The 19321-nt window shown below is 40.1% G+C and overlaps 3 protein-coding genes and 1 long non-coding RNA gene across 6 annotated transcripts in view; 1 reads left to right on the forward strand and 3 right to left on the reverse strand.

Annotated features, from left to right (window-relative positions):
- Positions 1 to 27: 27 nt before the first annotated feature.
- On the reverse strand, positions 28 to 2668 carry nsun5 (NOP2/Sun RNA methyltransferase 5). 2 transcript variants are annotated; one of them, XM_026331487.1, is made up of 4 exons: positions 1577 to 2668; positions 1127 to 1334; positions 841 to 1005; positions 28 to 393 (listed from the first exon to the last, which is right to left on the reverse strand). In XM_026331487.1, the coding sequence occupies exons 1-4, from the start codon at positions 2499 to 2501 to the stop codon at positions 135 to 137; spliced, it is 1557 nt and encodes a 518-aa protein (XP_026187272.1). In that variant the 5' UTR covers positions 2502 to 2668; the 3' UTR covers positions 28 to 134. The 2 variants fall into 2 exon arrangements, with proteins under 2 accessions (XP_026187272.1, XP_026187271.1); XM_026331486.1 differs by having other exon boundaries at positions 28 to 396.
- Positions 2669 to 3601: 933 nt separating this feature from the next.
- mybl2a (v-myb avian myeloblastosis viral oncogene homolog-like 2a) lies at positions 3602 to 10381 on the reverse strand. Of its 2 annotated transcripts, none has more exons than XM_026331981.1 (12): positions 10345 to 10381; positions 8742 to 8844; positions 8245 to 8316; positions 7946 to 8038; positions 7627 to 7847; positions 7383 to 7503; positions 6962 to 7015; positions 6626 to 6873; positions 5638 to 6340; positions 5130 to 5372; positions 4817 to 5017; positions 3602 to 4580 (listed from the first exon to the last, which is right to left on the reverse strand). In XM_026331981.1, exons 2-12 carry the CDS (start codon positions 8841 to 8843, stop codon positions 3981 to 3983), a joined length of 2658 nt encoding a protein of 885 aa, XP_026187766.1. In that variant the 5' UTR covers position 8844; positions 10345 to 10381; the 3' UTR covers positions 3602 to 3980. The 2 variants fall into 2 exon arrangements, with proteins under 2 accessions (XP_026187766.1, XP_026187765.1); XM_026331980.1 differs by lacking the exon at positions 10345 to 10381 and adding an exon at positions 10166 to 10338.
- Positions 10382 to 10400: 19 nt separating this feature from the next.
- On the forward strand, positions 10401 to 12280 carry LOC113145355 (uncharacterized). The gene is made up of 3 exons (XR_003297235.1): positions 10401 to 10453; positions 11352 to 11409; positions 11944 to 12280. It is a non-coding gene; the product is annotated as an uncharacterized LOC113145355 (long non-coding RNA).
- Positions 12281 to 12903: 623 nt separating this feature from the next.
- Positions 12904 to 19321, reverse strand: part of sgk2a (serum/glucocorticoid regulated kinase 2a) — a 10492-nt gene continuing 4074 nt past the window's right edge. The window contains exons 5-13 of the mRNA XM_026331982.1: positions 18301 to 18384; positions 16907 to 17038; positions 15415 to 15527; positions 15287 to 15323; positions 15073 to 15159; positions 14830 to 14925; positions 14317 to 14472; positions 13922 to 14011; positions 12904 to 13528 (exon numbers count right to left, since the gene is read on the reverse strand). Coding sequence (XP_026187767.1) covers positions 13373 to 13528; positions 13922 to 14011; positions 14317 to 14472; positions 14830 to 14925; positions 15073 to 15159; positions 15287 to 15323; positions 15415 to 15527; positions 16907 to 17038; positions 18301 to 18384 — 951 coding nt within the window. The 3' untranslated portion in view covers positions 12904 to 13372. The remainder of the gene's footprint in view (positions 13529 to 13921; positions 14012 to 14316; positions 14473 to 14829; positions 14926 to 15072; positions 15160 to 15286; positions 15324 to 15414; positions 15528 to 16906; positions 17039 to 18300; positions 18385 to 19321) is intronic.

Genomic DNA, 19321 nt, shown 5'->3' on the forward strand with positions numbered 1-19321 from the left:
GAACAGAAATGAAGCGCAGAGACGCAATACTAAAAGAAAATCTTTACTTTTCAGTTACATTTCCCATAAGTCTCTGTCAGAAATGAACACAGTCCTGAGCAGACGAACATGATGTAGAGGTCCCATTTAAAACTTCACTCTGTTGCTGTTGCTGCTGCTGCTGCTGCTGCTGCTGCTGCTGCTGCTGCTGCTGCTGCTGCTGCTGCTGCTGCTGCTGCTTTCTTCTTCTTCTTCTTCTTCCTTTTCCTACTCTTCTTCTTCTTGTCAGGTGCACTCTCAGTCTGTCCTGCAGCAGGTGTGGGTTTGTCCTCTGTCTCTGAAGCCTCGGAGTCTTCGTCTGAAGCTGCAGGTCTCTTCTCACACACAGGCCCACTGTGTGGTGTCACCTGTGGGCTGCTGGGACAGAGCAGACAGCAAAGTCAACCAGCTCGTCTCATTTCAGAATAAAATGACTGATCATCTCTGTTAAAAGCTTTGAATAAAACTTCTAATCCTGCATTTATTGAAACAGTGTTTAACATTATTTAACATTAATGTTGTGATATTTAAAATAATGGGATTACAGTCCAATTCCACAGCACGACTGCCAAGAGGAATTATTTCAATCCATGAACAAACTTTTCAGACTCAGAAATAGCTATTTACCACAGCTACGTTTGTACAACTAATTTACTACTAATTTATATTACATAATGACATTTTTTATTTTTTTTATTTTTATAATCTTCTTTGACTGGATGTCCCTTAGAAATACAAAACCCTTAGGAAACTGCAAGATTATTCCAAAAGGATTTAAATGTGTTACCATCTACAGCAGTACCTTTATATGACAGTCTTTACCTTATCTGAGCAGCTGGTTCCTGGTTCGTGTTCCCAGCCTCACTGTGCTTCTCCAGCAGAGCCACGAAGAAGCCGTGTGTGCGGGTCTTGGTGGTGCTGGCTCGCAGACACTGAGTGAGCGGCTCCAGGCCTCGCTCTGGCCACTGACCCAGCAGGGGGACTAACCTGGACAAGAAAAATAGGGAAATTTCCCAAAATCAAACATTCAGATATTTGCAAGTAAAAAAAAAACAAAAAAAACAGATTGTTTTTGTTTAATTAAGGGAGAGAGGACTGCAGCTGCTACCTGAAGCCGGGGTTCTGCTGCAGACAGGCCGTTATGACTTCCTCGTTCTCCTGGCTGTGGATGGAGCAGGTGGAGTAGACCAGGCGCTTCAGGCTGGGGAATCTGAGGCCGTGGTTCAGGCACCGCAGCTGGAAGCAGGCCAAAGACGCCAGGCGTGCCTGATCCTTGTCCTGGTCAGGAGAGGTGTTGTCCCTGAGGCACACCATACCTAGACCCCACGCACAGATTACACAAATGATTTTTCAGTCGCAACACACTTCGTTATATGTATCCTAGTATTGTGATTATAAATGTGTTTCAGGGTATTCTGCTTCAGAAAGGAGGTGTGAATCCAGAAACAGGTTTCTGATCACGTCTGCTTTATTGACTTTAATTAGTTAAAGAAACAACACGTGAAGATTCTTTCAAACCAAAAGCCAAATGAAGTGGATCAATAATTAGACATTGTACCTGATCCACTGCAGGAGGGATCCAGCAGGATATACTCAACATCTTTGTACTGCGGGCCGTCAGGGTCCACCTTCAGGAAGTCCTGGTTGGCCAGCTGCTGACAGGTGACCCCAGCTCGGAGCAGCAGGGTCGACATGGTGGCCAGGCGCTTGGCATCCAAATCGAAAGCAAACAGCTTGCCCTTGTTCTTCATGATGGCTGCCAGGTGGCTGGTTTTGTTGCCTGGGGCGGCGCAGGAATCGATGACATGGCTGCCGGGTGGGGGGTCGAGGAAGTGGGCTGGGAGGCAGCTGGCTTTGTCCTGCAGAATGATGTGTCCGGCCTTGTACAGGAAGTGGTCATGGAAGTCAGTTTTAGGAGAGAAAACCAGCAGCTCCGGCAGGTGCAGGTCCCTCACAAAGTTCTTCTCCTTCAGAGTTAAGTCGTCCAGTTTGGAAGCCTGTCCCAGGTAGGAGAAGCCATCCCTCTTCAGGTAGTCCACAGCATCCTCCACAGTGGTCTTCAGAGTGTTCACACGCACATACCTGGGCAGCCGGTCCTCGGAGGGCCGCTGGACACTGGGCGGGAGCAGGTCCTCGTTCCTGCTTACCTTCTGCTTTATCTTCATGCGGGCCAGCTCCGCCTGCAGCCTGGTGCGGTGCTTCATCATCGTGACCTTCCAAGAGCCACCGCACTTCAGCCCCTGGCCCATCAACAGGTCGTACACCAACACCTTGGCCAGGTGGATCTTCAGCTTGGTCTGTTTGAGCAGCTTGGTGGACTCTATGATCTCCTGCAGGACCGGGGAAAACCTGTGGGTCTCACAAACCAGAGCGAACAGCTGCTTGATGTTCGCAAACTTACTGTCGTAAACCAGCGTTTTCAAAGCGCCCTGCTTCCTCTCGGCCCTCTCCAGGATCTCTGCGGCTTTCACGTACAGAGCCATGGAGGACGGAGCTCAGCCGAGCAGACAGACCACCTCAATACCTGACTCGGTCCTCGTCCTGCCGCAGCTTCCTCCTCTGCAGTGGAAAACAGCGCGTTTATTTGTTTTCATTAAAGCAGCTTCATGATTCCTTCGCTAATATGCACATGGCAGAGCTAGGGTCGTGACCCGGATGTACAAGCTGACTCACTGTTTTCATATGACGTAGGAGGTTTGTTCAGCCAATCACTGATGACAAGTAAACGCTAATAATAAAGTGACACTTAACCCTGAGACAAACCTTGTTTATAAAATTACAACCATCTACTAAATATTAATATTGGTCCGTCTTTGTGCTAATGTATCTTTTTTATTCGATTTGGGATCAACTCTTCCGCCTTTTAGACTGTTCCCATCTTACTACAGCATTAGTTTGATTGTAACGCAGGTAATACGGTTAGAAAACAGAAATGGACTCTAATACATGAAAACTGTGGGACGGAGAGAAAAGCAGCTCTGTTATTTAATAAAACAGACTCAAGTTCATACTAGTGTTTATCAGAACAATATGAACAATCATCACTGCAATAGAATCTGCTGTTCAATGTGAACTTTAATTTGTCAAAGAAAACATGAATGTGTATGTCTGCAAACTAATATTTAGAAATTACAGTTCATTTTAAAACATAAACAGTTGATAAATCAATAAGGTTTATGAGAACACCATTCACTGGACCACCTCTAATGTGTCAGACAATACAAGCAAATTATAGACTCATTTTTTAAAAATGGCTTTTACAAAAAGCTGAAAAGTTGCAGTCTTTTTCAATATACTGCCAAATGACCCAACACAGTCCAACTGCACTTAATGTACATGATACAACACAAATAAGTTAGAACAGAAATGTAACAAAAAATGATTTCAGAAACTTTTGAATATTAAATCACTCAGATTTTTGCTTGAGGTAGTGATGAGCCCTGCACTCACATTGTGCTCTCTCTACGTGCCAAAGAGAACAGCAACAACCTGAAATCTCAGCATGGTGAGAAAGACTGATAATGAAAGCTGATGTGCTTAAATCATACATCTGTCATTTTGACTGAGGGTTTTTTTCATTTTATTTTAGCACGATAAAAGGGGAGCTGTGTATTGTTTCAATAATAGACCCATGATCAGAAAATTTCAAATCCTTCACAGAAGAACTCTGACTACAGATGTAAAAATGTAATTCTATGTTTGAATTCAAAGGTTTTAAACAACACAAGCCAGAAGAATGAACAGGAATTTGCTCTTTAGCTAGTGAGCAAGACTTTAATAGGTATTTTTTGAACATGATTCCAGCTAATTTGTGTGCCAGGCAAAGAGAAGCAGTTATTTACTTTAACATTTCATCAACTGTAAAATACCATGATACCATATGGACCCACTACATTTTGAGCTCTAGGGTGGTAGGACACAGGGTGACTTTAGCTGTGTCATGCTACAACTGAGTAGGTCCATCATTGTTTAGCAGCCCCAATGGGTTTTTTAACAGTCTTTGTTTTAAAAGAGCTTTTGTATACAAGTAGTCTCTCTGTGGTGTGTGGTGGGAGGCGGTTCCTCTTGGCTCTTACAATACATGCTGCCATTGGACAGAGCCGGTCGAAGCCCCCTGAGGTGGCTGGTACTGCCAGCAGTTTCTTAGCAATGCCCTGGAGCTCAGGGAACCGAGTAGCAGACTTCCAATATGACACAATGGAGTTGCTCTCCAACAATGGTTCCGACAGGTACATCTCAAGCTCTGACCCTTTCATGGCCTTTGCAGGTGGCTGTAGGAAGTTGAAAATTGACTTCCGCTTGAGGCCGTTTCCACCAACTCCTTCACAGCTGCTTTTGCCTGAGCTGGCAACAGATGCCTCCATTAGTGTGTTGGCTTGGCTATTGTCTTCAACATGCTGCTCACTTTTAAATTCCTTGTTTATCAGTTCATCTGCTTCTGGACTGGGAGATGCCATGGCCTCTATGCTTCCTAATGTGGCTTCCACAACTTGACGAGCTTCATGCTTTGATGGAGGTGTTAGAAACTCTGTCTGGTCCTCCAGTTTGGTATCAGAAAACGGCTGAAACAAATTGTTAAAAGTTAGAGTGAGTTTTATGATTCTCATCGTATATATGTATTTCCTTCTTTGATGCAGTAAATATAAAATAAAATAAATATGAATAATATAAGTATGAAAATTAAGCTCTCCAGAAATGAATGCAAACTTAATATAAATGTGCAGTTTGATGCTTTCATCTTATCACCTATATAGATGCAAAATAACAGAGCATGAAAACAGTTTTTGTTCTTAAGTACCGTGAGTTTGATCCTGGGGTTCAGCACAGCAGCTAGTATCAAGTCCTTCTGAAGAATCAGAGACTGAAACTGTTTGTGGAGGCCTGTGCGTAGAGCCTTGTTAAAGTGTGTGTAGCTGGTAACACAGCTCTCCAAGGTTTTATCAAGACCAATAAGGGAAGGTATGATGAAAGAGCTGGTCACACTATTTCCTTGCAGGACCTGTATTAGGAGAGACAAAAAGGAGAAGTTCTCAATACCCATGATATTTGTATCTCTGTAAACTAGTATAATCCATCACATTCAAAATACATGAGGTGTCTGTCATTTTCACCTGCAAGGCTTCCTCAAAGGGCTCAAGGAGACTCAGGATGTCAATCACTTGCTCTCTCTTGACCATGATCAGAGGCGGGGCGCTGGCTATGTCGGTAGACTCTATGCGAGCCAGAGCCAGGAGAGTCATAATGGTGCTCCAGGCTGACTCCTGCACCATACGGCGTAACAATAACATCATGGAGTTCCAGCGACAGTTGCTGGACGATGGGCACAGAGACACGTTGCTCTCTTTCAACAACATCTAAACAAAAAGAGATAACACTTAATGGCACAGTTAAAACAACTGAGCAAAGAAATATATGACCACTTTGACTATGTAACCATGAGATGCATCAGCCACAAGCAATGAAATATTTAATTGTATATGAGCTGTACAATAAAATACTTTTACAAATCAAAGTCTTAATAAATGATGAAGCATTAACAAATTAAAGCGACCTGGATTATGGGCCTTTTCACTAATACAAAACACTTATAAATGACATTATACACTATCAGTCTCTTACATCACTCCAGTAGGCGCTGCTCCTGAAAAAAGCCACCACATTGTGAACCTGTGAAAGCAAGTTTTCCACTACTCTGGAATTCTTCAATGCCTCCTTGATCACCAGCTGTAGTGTCTTAGCCACACAAGTGGTCCTGGTCCCAATTTGCAGTTCTGAGAATGGGGAATCTGCTTCTGACATTTGGTCTGACAAAAATGCCACTATGTCATCTCCATGTGGTTCTCCTCTGGTGGAAGAGCACAGGATCTTGTAGTCACAGAACAAGCTGTTTCCAGCCAGGGCTTCTTTGGCCTGGTTAGCGAGGACATAGCCAATGCTGTGAGGAAAGATGCCATAGCTCAGTAGCACACCTTCAAGCTCCCTGGCCACAGCAGAGCTGAGATTTTTGTGGCTGAGGTGACGGAAAGCCACAATGGGCCGGCGGATCTGCCAGGAATCATTGACGAAGTGGAGCTGCACAACGACAATGGGCTCTTCCACTGACTGGGATTGATCCCCTGCCCAGAGGTCAAAGGTGACATGAATTGCACCCTCCGCATTTTTGGTTTTGGAAAGGCAGGCTTTAAGGTCACGGATGAGCTGAGGCTTGATGGTTCTCTCCACATCGTCATAGAGCTGTAAGCCAATGGCACGCTGGGACAGCTTGGTATATTCAGGACAGATGGTACTCATGAATGACCTGAAGCCTGTGCCTTCAACAAAACTGCAAAGGACAAAGTAAAAATACAGTGACACTGTACATTTCGACTGAGTGTGAGAGGGTGAGTGTCTAGACTGGTGACTGGGTGTAGTAGAGAAAGAAAAAACAACACCTGCTGCTACAGGAGGTGACACGTGTTGAGTGCAGTAGATACATAAATTGAGTTTTTTGAGAAAGCCCACCAACACAAATGACACTGTACATGGAGGGCAGAATCATCAGAGCATTTCTAAACTTGGGTATTTGGGCAACTTTGCATAACACCCTAACAAGCATACTACAAATCACCTCAGTGGCAGCATGTCTTCAGCAATCATCCTCAGTGCTGCATCCATGAACTTTTTCTGGTCAACTGGTGCAGCCGCTGGTGGAGCACTTGAGCTGGAACTGGGACTGGAACTTGAACTGGGGGGCAAAGATGGACTGGGAGAAGAGAACTCCCTCTTTGGTGCCACAGTTTGTGAAGGTGGAACTGGTGTATTTTGCTTGGCATTCTGATGCTCTCTCAGTTTCTTCTCTTTATCTAACCTGACATGCTGCAAAGTATAGAGTCGGAAACACCTCTTAAATGATAGCAAGATAAAGTTGAAATGCTTGAAAGAAATTCATTTAAAACAAACATACCACTTCAGGAGGTACTGGTTCAGTGTCTAATACAACGTCATACTTGAAGTCCACCTGTAACACAACATATTACATAAACTGAAAATACTGTCTGCAAAATAATGTTTTGGTTTTTTTTTTAATTCAGTTTTTTCCATAACATAATCAGCAGCCTGAAACAGATTTGTATGTTAATGACAATGTTAGTGTAGCAGCACTGCTTCTGCGATATGAAAATATTGCAATCTAGCAATAATAGTGTAACATTTGCATTTTTCCAAACAGTACCCATCCCAACAATGACAAATCAACTTTTAAAATCTATTGTATTAACCAAATTAATTCATAATATATTCAAATGTAGTAGTTGAGAAATGACTGGGAAAATATATCTCTAAAAATGACCCTTTACTGAATGTGCCAAATTCAATAAGTGCTGTACCTCTCCTTCCACAAACTGCTGAATATTAAAGGAAATGCTGTCAGCTTCATTTCTGAATAGGCCCAATTCCGCTTTACGTTTGATGGTGGAGTTCCAGTGATTCTTCACAGAGTTGTCTGTCCTGCAAGAGGAACAAAAAATGTAAATAATAGAAGTCTGTGTGTCATTTATGGTTACAACATACTTGAAAAGCTGACAGCCAAACAATGCATCCCAACAAATCAAACATTAGTAACCAACCAACCTTCCAGGGAGCAGCCTGGCAATCTCAGCCCACCGGTTTCCCAGAATGGAGTGGGCTTTGTAGATGATGAGGTCTTCTTCATTGGTCCAGGAGCTCTTTTTGACCAGTGGGTCAAGGTGGTTGTGCCAGCGCTCACGACACTGTTTCCCCAGCCGCCCCCTCAAGTGTCTGGCAATCAAAGTCCAGTGTTTGGTGCCATATCTGCCCACCAGCTCTACTATCTATTCAGAGTAAGTACATATATAAAGATTGGAGTACAAAGCGACATAGGACAATAGTAAGATAAACATGCTTTAGATTTTAATTGTAATTTTAATACCTTTTCATCTTCTTCTTTGGACCAGAAGCCTTTGACTAAATCAGGATCCAAGTATTTTTTCCAGCGGTGCATACAGTGGAACTCTGTCCGGCCCTACCACAGCAACAGGAAGTATCTTCTTTTTAAAATGCTGAGACAGACTGTAGCACTATTAAGTTCCAATAGATTGGCTTATCATTCAGAATTTTTTAGGTTCAACAACATGACAGACACATAGCTGCAAGTGCTCTGGTTTTCATTTGTTTTGTGAACCTTTGAACGTTTTTTGTTCAGTGATTTTGCTTATGATGAGTACTTACAGGTAAAAAACTAGAAATGGTTTTCCAATCTTTTTTCCCAAAGTTATTGACCAGGATCTTGAGATTTTCATCCTGTAATTAAAGAAGAAATCAATTAAGACACAGTGTAATGTAAAGTGAGCTTAAAAGGTCAGCTCGGAGGTCAGCTCAGAGGTATGGGTTACCATGAACGCATTGCCTCATATTTATATAAGAGAGCGACATTAGGATAGCTATAAGTTAGTCAACATGTTTATATTACAGTTATGGATTTATATACTTATAACATTAGCTACCAACCCAATCAATCAACAGAAACTTATACGAACAAAAATGCTTAAACATGATTTGCCACCTCTGGTTCAGCGGGCCCTTTTTGTTTTTACTTTTTACTAATGTAAAGAACTGCTTGAAACTACAGTGAGTAGGTCCCAATAGCACCATCAGATAAGTGTCTAAAATATAAACCATCATGATTTTGTACGGACAAAAGATACTAAAAGTCTCTTGTCACTCACCTCTTCCCGAGTCCAGTTTATTTTACACTTGGTACTATCCATTTTCTCTGCTGAGTCCGAGTCAGTGTCAATGCACAGGGTACTATCACCCTCTTCTTCCATGCTGGAAACACAGATAATCAACAATCAAAATAAATATGTATTTTTGGATCTCAAGAAAGGTTGGACATCTCTGCTGGCATTTAAAGGTTTTATTTGTATTTCTGTCAAACCTGACAAATTAAGAAAATGCATATGTTACTGCACACAGATGAACATATTCTATAATGAGTTGAATTAAAAATGCTTTGCCTGTCCAGTCACCAGAACCAAACATTACTGTACCTCATTCCACATTCTCTTCCATAGCTTAAAACCACTTAGCTTATCTTTTCCACCTCATTTCTAAAAATGTCTCAATGCAAATAAACACAGAAGAGAGAAATTAAGTACAAGACTGAATATTGCAAAGAATCCTACGTGTATATCAATCTATTTTTTTTAAGTGCGTGTAACAATAACTTAGAGAATAAGACAACATTTAATACTCTTCTGTTCTGCGTTTAAAAAGATAACTTAGCTAATTGTTGGTAACTGAAGCCCACAAAGAACAAAGCTGCCTCTCCCGTTTTACAAAGAGCTAAGATGAATAATCGTACACATTTATAATAAAAGACGCAAAAAATGTAACTTATCCAAGTCTTAACAGTTCCCTTGTGTATTTCACTTCTCGCGTCCCGCAGCCTGTTCAAGAAACATGCCTGTTTTTCTGCTCCACAGAACAGCTGACATAGCTTAGTGGCTAACATTAGCTAACCGCTGCAGACCCAACGATTCCGTGGGCATAAATATAATGGAGCGCTAAGTTAAATATGTAAACAATACACTGCGCAACTCCCCACACAAAGTAACTGCGATTCATTTGCCAAAGTTGGTGACAAACTACGTAGCTCATCTTCCAGCTGGGCTGTAACTCCAAGCTAGCTAAGTTAGCTAACTCACCCAACCTGAGGAAACGTTGATTTTTTGAATAACAGAGTAGAGCGCCCCTAGCGGCGAGTGTGCGCAAATGCCGCAGACACGTCCAGCTACCGTAAGTGTTAAAAATAAGATATTGAGTGTTAAGCTCGAAGTGTTTGAGATCGTAAAAGATGAAGCTGCATATCCAAACTTCAGATTGCGCTTTTGTTTCTCTGATTCAACCGAGTCCAGCTTTTCCAGCTCACTACCATGGCACAACAGTACAACGGCTTTAAACGGACACGCTGGAGAGGAAACACCGTTTCACTCACACAAGAGGCGAACATACCACTTCACTGGTCCCTAAAACGATGATTGGGTCTGAATTATTACGGCTATGAAGCGTTTCTGCTCAAATCATAGCACAAAACACACATTTTATCAAGTAAGTCAACTATAGCACCCACAAACGTCCGCACACTTACCCGCGCGACATCCCTCCTCTCTCGTGCGTCCAGTCTCTGCGGACTGCGTTTATTTAACAGCAACGTTTCCCAAAAACACACGATCAAATAAAGACAAGACAACATAAGCTTAGTGAAGATGTCTTGTGTTAGTTCCTGAAGAACCCGTGGTGTTGTATCGGTAAAAAAAATGAACCCACCGGGACTGAAAGCGAGGTCTGTTCAAGAACACAACGGCTGCTCAGCACACTCCCCGGAAACGGTTTCAACGGACGCTAACGGCTAACTCCTGCTGTCTCACAGATGTTGGTTGGTTGCTCGGCTTATTCCAGCTCTTTACCGCAATACAATAAACAATACACATTATCAAATGTGTTTTAAAAAATAACAGGTGTCGATTATTTATTTGTTCACTTTGTGTTTACAGTTGAGCAGGGACAAGGCTTTACTTTAGCTAGCATTGGAGGGATGTTAGCTAGTGTTAACCCTATTGTGAATTCTATAGTAGTTAGCTCACTGCTAGGCTACATGCTAGCATGGTGGGTGATGCAGCTAGAAAAGTGCAAAGAGCTAATACCAACACCGATGCTCTTACCAAACACGAAACTATCTGGTTTTATAATGTCAACAACGTAACGTTAATAATATTTTACTGCATTGTCATCACTGATGATACAAACTCTTATCACATTTGTTATTTTTAAGTTGATCATATTCCTCTTATAGTAATGCTAACGCTAACAACCTTTTTTAGCATGTAGATAGCTAAGCAGTATAATTATAGTGCTAATGTAATAAATGCTTTATAAGTCACCATAATTTAGCTAGTTGTGAGCAGATACAAGGGTACTCTAAGTGTTTATTAGCTAACATTAAGTATTTGGCAAAAATTAGAATTTATTTCATGAAGATTTATTTATATCATTTCTACTTTGTCTTATTACATTTCCTTCAAGAGGAGTTGTTCACAAATACATTTAGCGTTATAAACATCTATATAAATGCTTATATGTTGGTTTTAAAAGCTAAGCAGGGTGCAATAAGGTATTACCTATGTTATCTATGACTCATCATTCTCCAATATGTCTTTTCTGTCAAAAAGAGCATTTAATTTGTTACATATAGGCATGTCTGTGTTTTGTATCAGAGTTCATAACGTGTTAACTTTGCCTGTGTGTGTGTTCTAATGTCACTTTGTCTATTTCAGCATCCCTCCTGCTCTCTTCAGCTCTGTTCTTTAGCAACTGCTGGTTCCACTTAAACCGGTATGTTCCTATCCAGATGCAAAGTTAATATTTTTTAATGTGGCCACAAAACAGTTTTTGCAGACAACATTTGCATTCTCACGTCAAAATAAGACTTGTCTTCATGCAAAACCGGTGAGATTTTGATTCCTACTTAGGACTAATTAAAATGTGGAAACTATATATGTAACACAAATCTGCATATGTGTGTCACATTTCCTTGAATTTGGTTTGTTTTTACAGTTTGTTTTTTTTTAATATCATCCGTCCATCGCCCTGATTGTGTTGTCTTTCTCATTTTGAACACTAAGTGGAGCAATACTACAGTACTGCAGACAATGAGCTGTTATTGTCATAGCTCCTTATTTATCTGCCTACTTAACTGCAGTAATAGAACAGTTAAGATGCAGTGATCACAAAGAGACAGAAAAGACGTAACAAAAAATAGTTTATAAATCAACAATATCAGATTTAAACGATTCTTGAAACTTTTATATGAAATTTTTTACAAGAATTATCCTGTTTGCTTTACAGCCTTTGTTAATTTCACTATAGGTACTGGACATCACTTTCAGACACTGGGACTGGACACAATAACAAGAACACCTCTACAACATCACCCAGTCTCATCTAATCCCATACCACCCCACAAGATTTAACATATTTCTGAATGCTGTATTGAATTTGTGGATAACACAATATTGTAAACTTTTAATAAGATCTTGTCTTTTGTAGACATTTATTCAGCTGTATTCCACTATGATATGTGGTGTAACAGATTTTTGTAACCTTAAGCAATGTTGACAAACAATAACAGGGAATTTCTAATATCTAAACATTTATTCAGAAGTCAAAAGGGAAGAAGTGATTTTAATAAAGGGATGTGATGAAAGAGATGTTTTGCTTTTGTAAAACTAATAATTTACAAGAAGCAATAACTGAAATGTGCTTTTTTAAATCTGGTTTTTGTGTTTATGATAACACATATCACTCAGGTGATCACTCAGGTGTAGTGATTTTTGATAACATGCGACAGTGACAGGCTGGTCAGTCATTGGCCAACTACTAAAAATGCTGTTTCTGTGTTAATATGTAATTTTTAATGGTTCATGTGGAAACATATGCCAATGTTATGACAGCTCTCCGATTCATTAACAAGTCATATATACGCTCACACACACACACGCACACACGCGCAGTTTTGCTTCCACTGACATCAGCCCACTAAGACGCTGCTGCTGGCAGTGTGACCCGGGTGTCTGTAACTTCAGTGTCTCAGGGAATAACAAGGTTACAGTGGCAAAAGACAAATGGTGAAGGAGGAGAGTCAGAGCATATTTTAGTGTTTTTCCATTAATCATGAAGGCCATTTAAAGGACAACATTAAAGTGCTTTTGCATGGCCAGTTTCCTGTTAGTGCGTTTGGTTTCCAAGAAAATCATTGGACACAGCATTCTGTGAAATTAAAACTTTGAACCAAAAACAATAGAAACCTGCTATCTTAAAGAAGAGACATTTTACAGAGGGGATTTTTTAATATCAGATGTAAAAACAGGACATTAGGAACATATGAATAAGATAATAAAAATAAAACAAGGGTATCAAATGTACACTTATCACTTCTAAAATCAAACACCATCCATCACCTGCTTAATTTCTGAGGCAGAAGGCATTTTATGGGCCTTTATAATCGCCTCTATAATCACATTCATACAGTACATAATCCTATTGCAAAGCTCATACTGTATATTTACAGATGTTAGACAATATTTTCTATTTTTTAGCCTGATATATATTAAATAATATTCCGTTAAATGTCTTCACACAAAGATTTAATTCTATATGTTTTGCTACAGCCTGAAGAGGAAGACCTTGAAAATCACTGCTGTAGTCCAACATGATAAATGAACTATAGCACTTCAGAAATGGATATCATAGTACATGATGAGCTCTCATTCTCATGAGATCTAAGGAGCTTTGTGTCTCACAGAAAGCTGTCCTCACTGGCGACAAAGGAGAACCCATTGAAGGCGTTATTGGAGCTGATGCTGGCATTGAGCTCCGGGGTCTTACTCACTGAGTTAGGAACCATTTCTCTGGTGAACTCTGGATCAATATGCTGAGTGTCAGCTGGGCCTCTCTGGAAGATGAAATAATTATGTAAGCAGATTTGTATAATTAGAAGTATTACGTATAAAGTGTGACATGATATATAAATATATAAATATATATATATATATATATATATATATATATACACACTAGTAGTGGACGAGATGGTGATGTTTACGCTGATAGATTTTTCTATTTTCAGTAAAAGAATGATAGATGAAAAATAGACAGTTTCACAGAAATAAACTGAACTAAGACCCACTTTTCCATGGTAACTATTTAAGCTGGTCATTTCCCACTGAAGTGAACAGAACTAAAACGATTTGATGCAGTTGAGCAATCTTTTTTTTTCTTTTGAAAAAGACGTCATTTGTGTCATGAGCAGTTACAGTTCACAAACAAGCAGCCGGACAGAACTCACCACATTAGGGTTATAAGGAGGAGTGATTCTCTTGTGGTAAAGATCATCCCAGTTGATTGGAGAGAAGAAGGTGTGGTTCTTTATTTCCAACTATAAATAAAAGAAAGAAAAGTTATACATGAGTACTGTTTCATTTACTGGCACTTTCTGAAAAAGTCAGACACATAGTACAAGTATTATTTCAAAATTTGTCAGAGGGACTGGATGCAGATCTGTGGAAAAGGTCAAAACCTGTTTAAGTGTTTTAAATTTGTAAGACCAACTTTCCCATATTACAAATAAATCTAGTCTGTAATTAAAGCAAAATCTAATGCAGTTGTCCTTTGAAAAACTAAGATTAGGCTTATTTCTTGCCTGGGAAACAATCTGCTTTAACATTAATGTAACACACTCACAAAGTCAGCGATGGCCCCGAGACGTCTGTGCTGGTCCTTCTGCAGAAGACCCACCAACAGAGAGCAGACGGCCTCAGACTTCCCTGGAGGCAGTGGCAGCTGCTTGTGGAGGATCCCATCATACATTTCACTGACGTCACGGCTGTAGAAAGGAGGCTAAAGCAAAGGAATGGGCACAGAGCTCATTACTATAAAATTATACAATGTCATTTTTTACCTTCATATTGTCTGCAAAAAATAAAGCTTCTCTAGATATGTCTGTCTGTGAAGAAATGAGAAGTTCCTGTGGATATTTATGGTCCCATGAAGATGAAACCTAATGTTTCTTAGCCACTCCAAGCAAGAAAGAAGAAAAATGTGTTGTAGGCAGATACTCTTCCTTTGAAAAGAGATGGTTTCCATTGTTTTCTAGTCTTAGTGCTCAGCTGAACTAGACGGTTTTTGGCTGTAGCCTCATATTTAACGTACAGACACAAAGGAGGTATACATCTCCTCATCTAAAGCAACTCTTACCAGGCTGTAGATCATTTCATAGAGCACTGCTCCCAGACACCACCAGTCCACTGTCCTGTCATATGGTTCCTTACGAAGAACCTCTGGAGCCAAATACTGCAGACAGATGGAGACAGATAAGAATTCCAACACCTGACTGCAAGCCAGTAGTTTTAAACCCAGATGATGTGTGTTATATGACAGATTCACTGTATGATTTCCAGATGATGCTTTTATTCTGGTATATATGTGTTTTTTACTCACTTCTGGAGTTCCACAGAAAGTCGTGGTCGTTCCCTCCGGCTCTACACCCTCTTTGCACAGTCCAAAATCTGTCAGCACCACATGGCCCTGCACACACACATGAAATCATCCTTTACAAAACAAACTACATTTATTATTCTTTTTTTTTTAAAATAATAGTAACAAATACAATTGAAGGAATGGAGATTCAATAAATGTGCTCAATCTGTCTTACCTGAGAGTCTAGAAGAATATTCTCTGGTTTCAGATCTCTGCAGTGAACAAGAATGAAAAAGTAAAAATGAAGCGTGGGTGAATTTATCTCCTTTTCTGAGCGTGTATGTGTGAGTCCGTCAGTCTGACCTGTAAACAATGTTGAGAGAGTGAAGGTAGCCGATAGCACTGGCTACTTCAGCAGCATAGAATCTCGCTCTGGGCTCAGAGAAACACCGTTCTCTCTGCAGGTGAAAGAACAACTGCAGAGCGACAGAGAGAGAGACAGATGGACAGACAGAGGGTGGAGAGGATGGAGGGAGAAATAACAATGATAGTTTTAAAATGTTGATTCAAGGGGATGAAGAAATGAGGGATATGAAGACAGAAGGAGGGAGGGAAAATAAGCAGGGAGGAAGTATTTTTCAAACATCAATGGTTATGCACATAACAAGCAAAACACAATATTAATTTAAAAAATGCTTTCAACCATGGTCTGGGGAAAAACACTTCATTATAATAGCGGCACAAACACAGGTCTGCTGTCTTCACGCCAATGAGCTGTGTCTGATTTTATGTGATATGCGTAAATAAAGGATTACCACAGCACAGCCTGCTGTGTCCCAGCTGAACAAGAAAACAAAATGTGCATGAATCATGTGATATTATGTTAAACCAGAGCTTACTCCAGTTTATTCTCAGTCTGACAGGCTAAAAACAGCCTGAACAGCCCTCACACAATGAAAACTACCTCAAAAATAGTTTAAGGAAGTTAGAGATTTAGGAAATACAGTTGTTTTCCTGCTGCTTTCAGTGCTCCCACATCTGTTTACTAAATATGAAGCTACCACCAGCAGCTAGTTAGCCTAGCTTAGCATCAAGACTAGATGGGGAAATAACTAGCCTGGCTATATCCAAGGTATTTTTCAATGTTTTTAACAAACAATTTCACCGTTTTTTTAATGTGACACTGTCCTTTAGAGACACAGAGGGAAGAACTTTACAACTTTCTCTTCAAGAATGCAAATACATGTTTGTAAAAAATCAAACTATACGTCTGAGGCATCATTGTAAATTATGACAACAATGACAGTTTGGTACAATTACACAGATGCATAAATATTCAAATAAGGCCGTAACTGAGAAAATGAGCAGGGTTTTCCTCTGACAGTAATATTCCACCTACTGTCTCTTAGAATAAAGTCTTGCTGCTTCCTGTCTACCAGGATGTTAATAAATCATCTTGTGTCATACAAAAAAATCCAACCTGGTTAAACACAAGGAGCTGATCTTATCAAGAGTGGGCTCATTTATTTTGGGAAGCATCTAAAGTCTGAAAATGAACATGGTTGTGATTTATTGTTGTTGCATCAGAACTGTAAATATGATGCAACAATCTGTTGCAGCTAAAATCTGTCCCTACTAAGATTCAGCTCATTTAAGAGAGGACTCAAAACAGGTCCACCAACAACACAACACCTTCACCTTTTCCCACAAGCACATAATCATGTATTTAATAGCATAAGTTTAAAAAAAAAAAAAAAACAGACACGCGATGACATTCACTCCATGACCAAGTCCAATGAAATCTTGATCTGTGAATAACATCTAGTCCACGTTTCATTTAGTGTAAGAAACATACCTCGCCTCCGTTTACGTAGTCTAAGACAAAGTAGAGCTTCTCTGAGGTCTGGAAGGAGTAGTGGAGCCGAACCAGAAATGGGTGTTTCAGACTCTTTAGGAGCACATTTCTCTCCGCCATGATGTTCTTTTGCTGGAGAGTGAAAAAACCAAAACATAAGAGGCATTTTGGGCACAAACACACCTTTACTTATAATACTGCCCTGAAACACCTTAAATGAATCTGCATGTTAGATATGTTATGTGTACATTTTCACTTAAGTAGCATAAATACATTTAAACAGTGAACTATGTGAAGGGCAGGGATTAAAATGAATGAGAGGAAGCGTGCAGCAACTTTAATTTGTTTTCCACAGGTGATCACTTGGATCTTTCCCAACACTATTTGATGTAGAAATAGTTTAGTGCTTCATGTTCTATATATATGGTTCATGACCTTCACCACATTGCATTAAATACTCTCAGACACTCTGTCTTTCCTGTTCCTTTCTACTGTCGCTACTAAAATCCTGAAAGAAACAGCCATCACAGTAACTCCAAAGCTGTCCTTAAACTGACTTTATCAAACATTTTTTAACAAATCTTCATTTTAAGGCAAGATGTGCCACAAAAGCTTCACAGCTACTGAAGAGAAAACATTTATCTGGGCTCCAGTGGTTGAAATGCTGTCTCATGTTTTAGGAGTCAAATGTTTTAAGTATCAGAAAGTTTCACAAAGACTAAAATAGAGGATGGAAACAACATATTTGAACTCACTAGATATTATATTTGACTTCACTAGAAGCAGATACTCCAAATGACAGGCTGACAGGTGTGTTTAATCAGACAAATGGCCCAGTTTATTTTCTGGGAGTTGTAAAATCTGTCCTTTGTACGATCAAGCTGAAGATTAGATAAAATTCAGATTGTTGCCTGGTCAAAGTAGTGTTTACTAATAACACTCAAAGATAGTGACACACAGACACACACACACAGACACACACACACACACACGGACACACGGACACTTCAAGATATTTTCCACCTTCAGCTACATTTATTTTGATTTGCTGATTATTCCGACTTCCCCCCACAGGTCTAAACCATGCAGGCTGCAGTTCTTTAATGACTGTAAATTTGACCAAAGGTGTGAATATGACTGGCTGCCTGCTCTGAGACAGACTGATGATCTTTGTATTATATCTATCACCCTTAAAATATTGAGCGCTGGGAGATTCAGTGTGTCTCTAAAGATCAAAACTCTCCTTTATCATTCCTAAGCATTAAGAGTGAGCGTGCACCTTGGACTGGAACAGTGTGAAGGTTGGGTTCATCATGGACTTGGTAGAAGAAAAATATAAGTTCAAAAAGGATCATCTGTTATTAGAAATATATCAGAAAACAGTTTGGCCTCACCTCTTTTTTCTTCAGGATGACCTTCTTCTGCAGCACTTTGACAGCGTAGAATTTGTTATCGGCTTTGAGCTTGGCGAGCAGGACCTGCATAAGGTTTGTTTATTAGTGGTTTGTTTAGTAAACAGCCTGCGCCACCATCTAGACACAGTGTTATCAGGACATTGGCATCAAAAACCTGAGAACAGCACACGTCACCCAGAAATGCATTTGATGGAAAAAGGAGACGATACTGAGAAATGTGTGTTGATATGAGAACACAATAAAAAAAAAAAAAAGAAAGACCAAAAGTGCCCTGGAGCCAAAAAACAAATCAAAACAAGGATTAATATGATTTTGAAACACTGATCAGGTGCTGTTGTTTTTTTTGTTTCTAGTATTTTCCAGTTCCTTTAGCTGGGTGATGTTCAGGAAACATTAAGAAGTGTTGGTGCGCCATAAAGTTAATGATTCATGAAGCGGGCAGGACATTTTGATCAGGCACTAGTCAGCAGTTAGACTCTCTCCGACCCCATCTGCAAAGTCAGCAGCAGCTCACTCTCGCACTCCCTCTTCCTTATTCTCTCTCTCTCTTCTGCCTCACAAGGTCAGCACAATAAAATCACTGCTGCTAAAGGCATCTGCAGAGAGAAGCTCCTAATCTATATGACCCACCATTAATATCCACGTGCAATGCAAGGTTATTTATTGGCTGTTATGTCTGGTTAATAAAAAGACCTTCTCCAGTTTAAATCGCTGAAGGGTCTCTGCTGCTGAATATGAGAGAGAATCCTTTTCAACAGATACAAGAAAAAGCACAGGATGAAACCTTTGGAATGACCTTTTTCTGCAGTAACTGATCGTAAAACGTGATCTGAGTCACAAGTGTAGAAAAACACCATGTACTAAAGCTAATAACAATAAAAATTATATTGTCTTTATTGAGCACACACATGTTAAACGGCCCCAGTGCTTGTAGGAAAAAGGACGTGAACCCTTGGATTTAAAGTCAGTCAATCGTCCTTTGGCAGTAATCACCTCAAAC

Source organism: Mastacembelus armatus, chromosome 7 (genome assembly GCF_900324485.2).
Source record: "Mastacembelus armatus chromosome 7, fMasArm1.2, whole genome shotgun sequence".
NCBI lineage: Eukaryota > Metazoa > Chordata > Actinopteri > Synbranchiformes > Mastacembelidae > Mastacembelus > Mastacembelus armatus.

Bases quoted from the DNA above. Each gene is read 5' to 3' on its own strand.
- nsun5 (XM_026331486.1), bottom strand. From the start codon at position 2,501: ATGGCTCTGTACGTGAAAGCCGCAGAGATCCTGGAGAGGGCCGAGAGG. The intron at 1,335-1,576 runs GTACAATGTCTA...CGTGGGGTCTAG, and splicing joins TCCCTCCTGCAGTGGATCAG to GTATGGTGTGCCTCAGGGAC. The intron at 397-840 runs GTAAAGACTGTC...GCTCTGTCCCAG, and splicing joins GAACCAGCTGCTCAGATAAG to CAGCCCACAGGTGACACCAC.
- mybl2a (XM_026331980.1), bottom strand. The intron at 7,016-7,382 runs GTACAGCACTTA...GTTGTGTTACAG, and splicing joins AGCAGTTTGTGGAAGGAGAG to GTGGACTTCAAGTATGACGT. The intron at 5,373-5,637 runs GTAAGAGACTGA...CTTTTTGTTTAG, and splicing joins GCAGCGCCTACTGGAGTGAT to ATGTTGTTGAAAGAGAGCAA.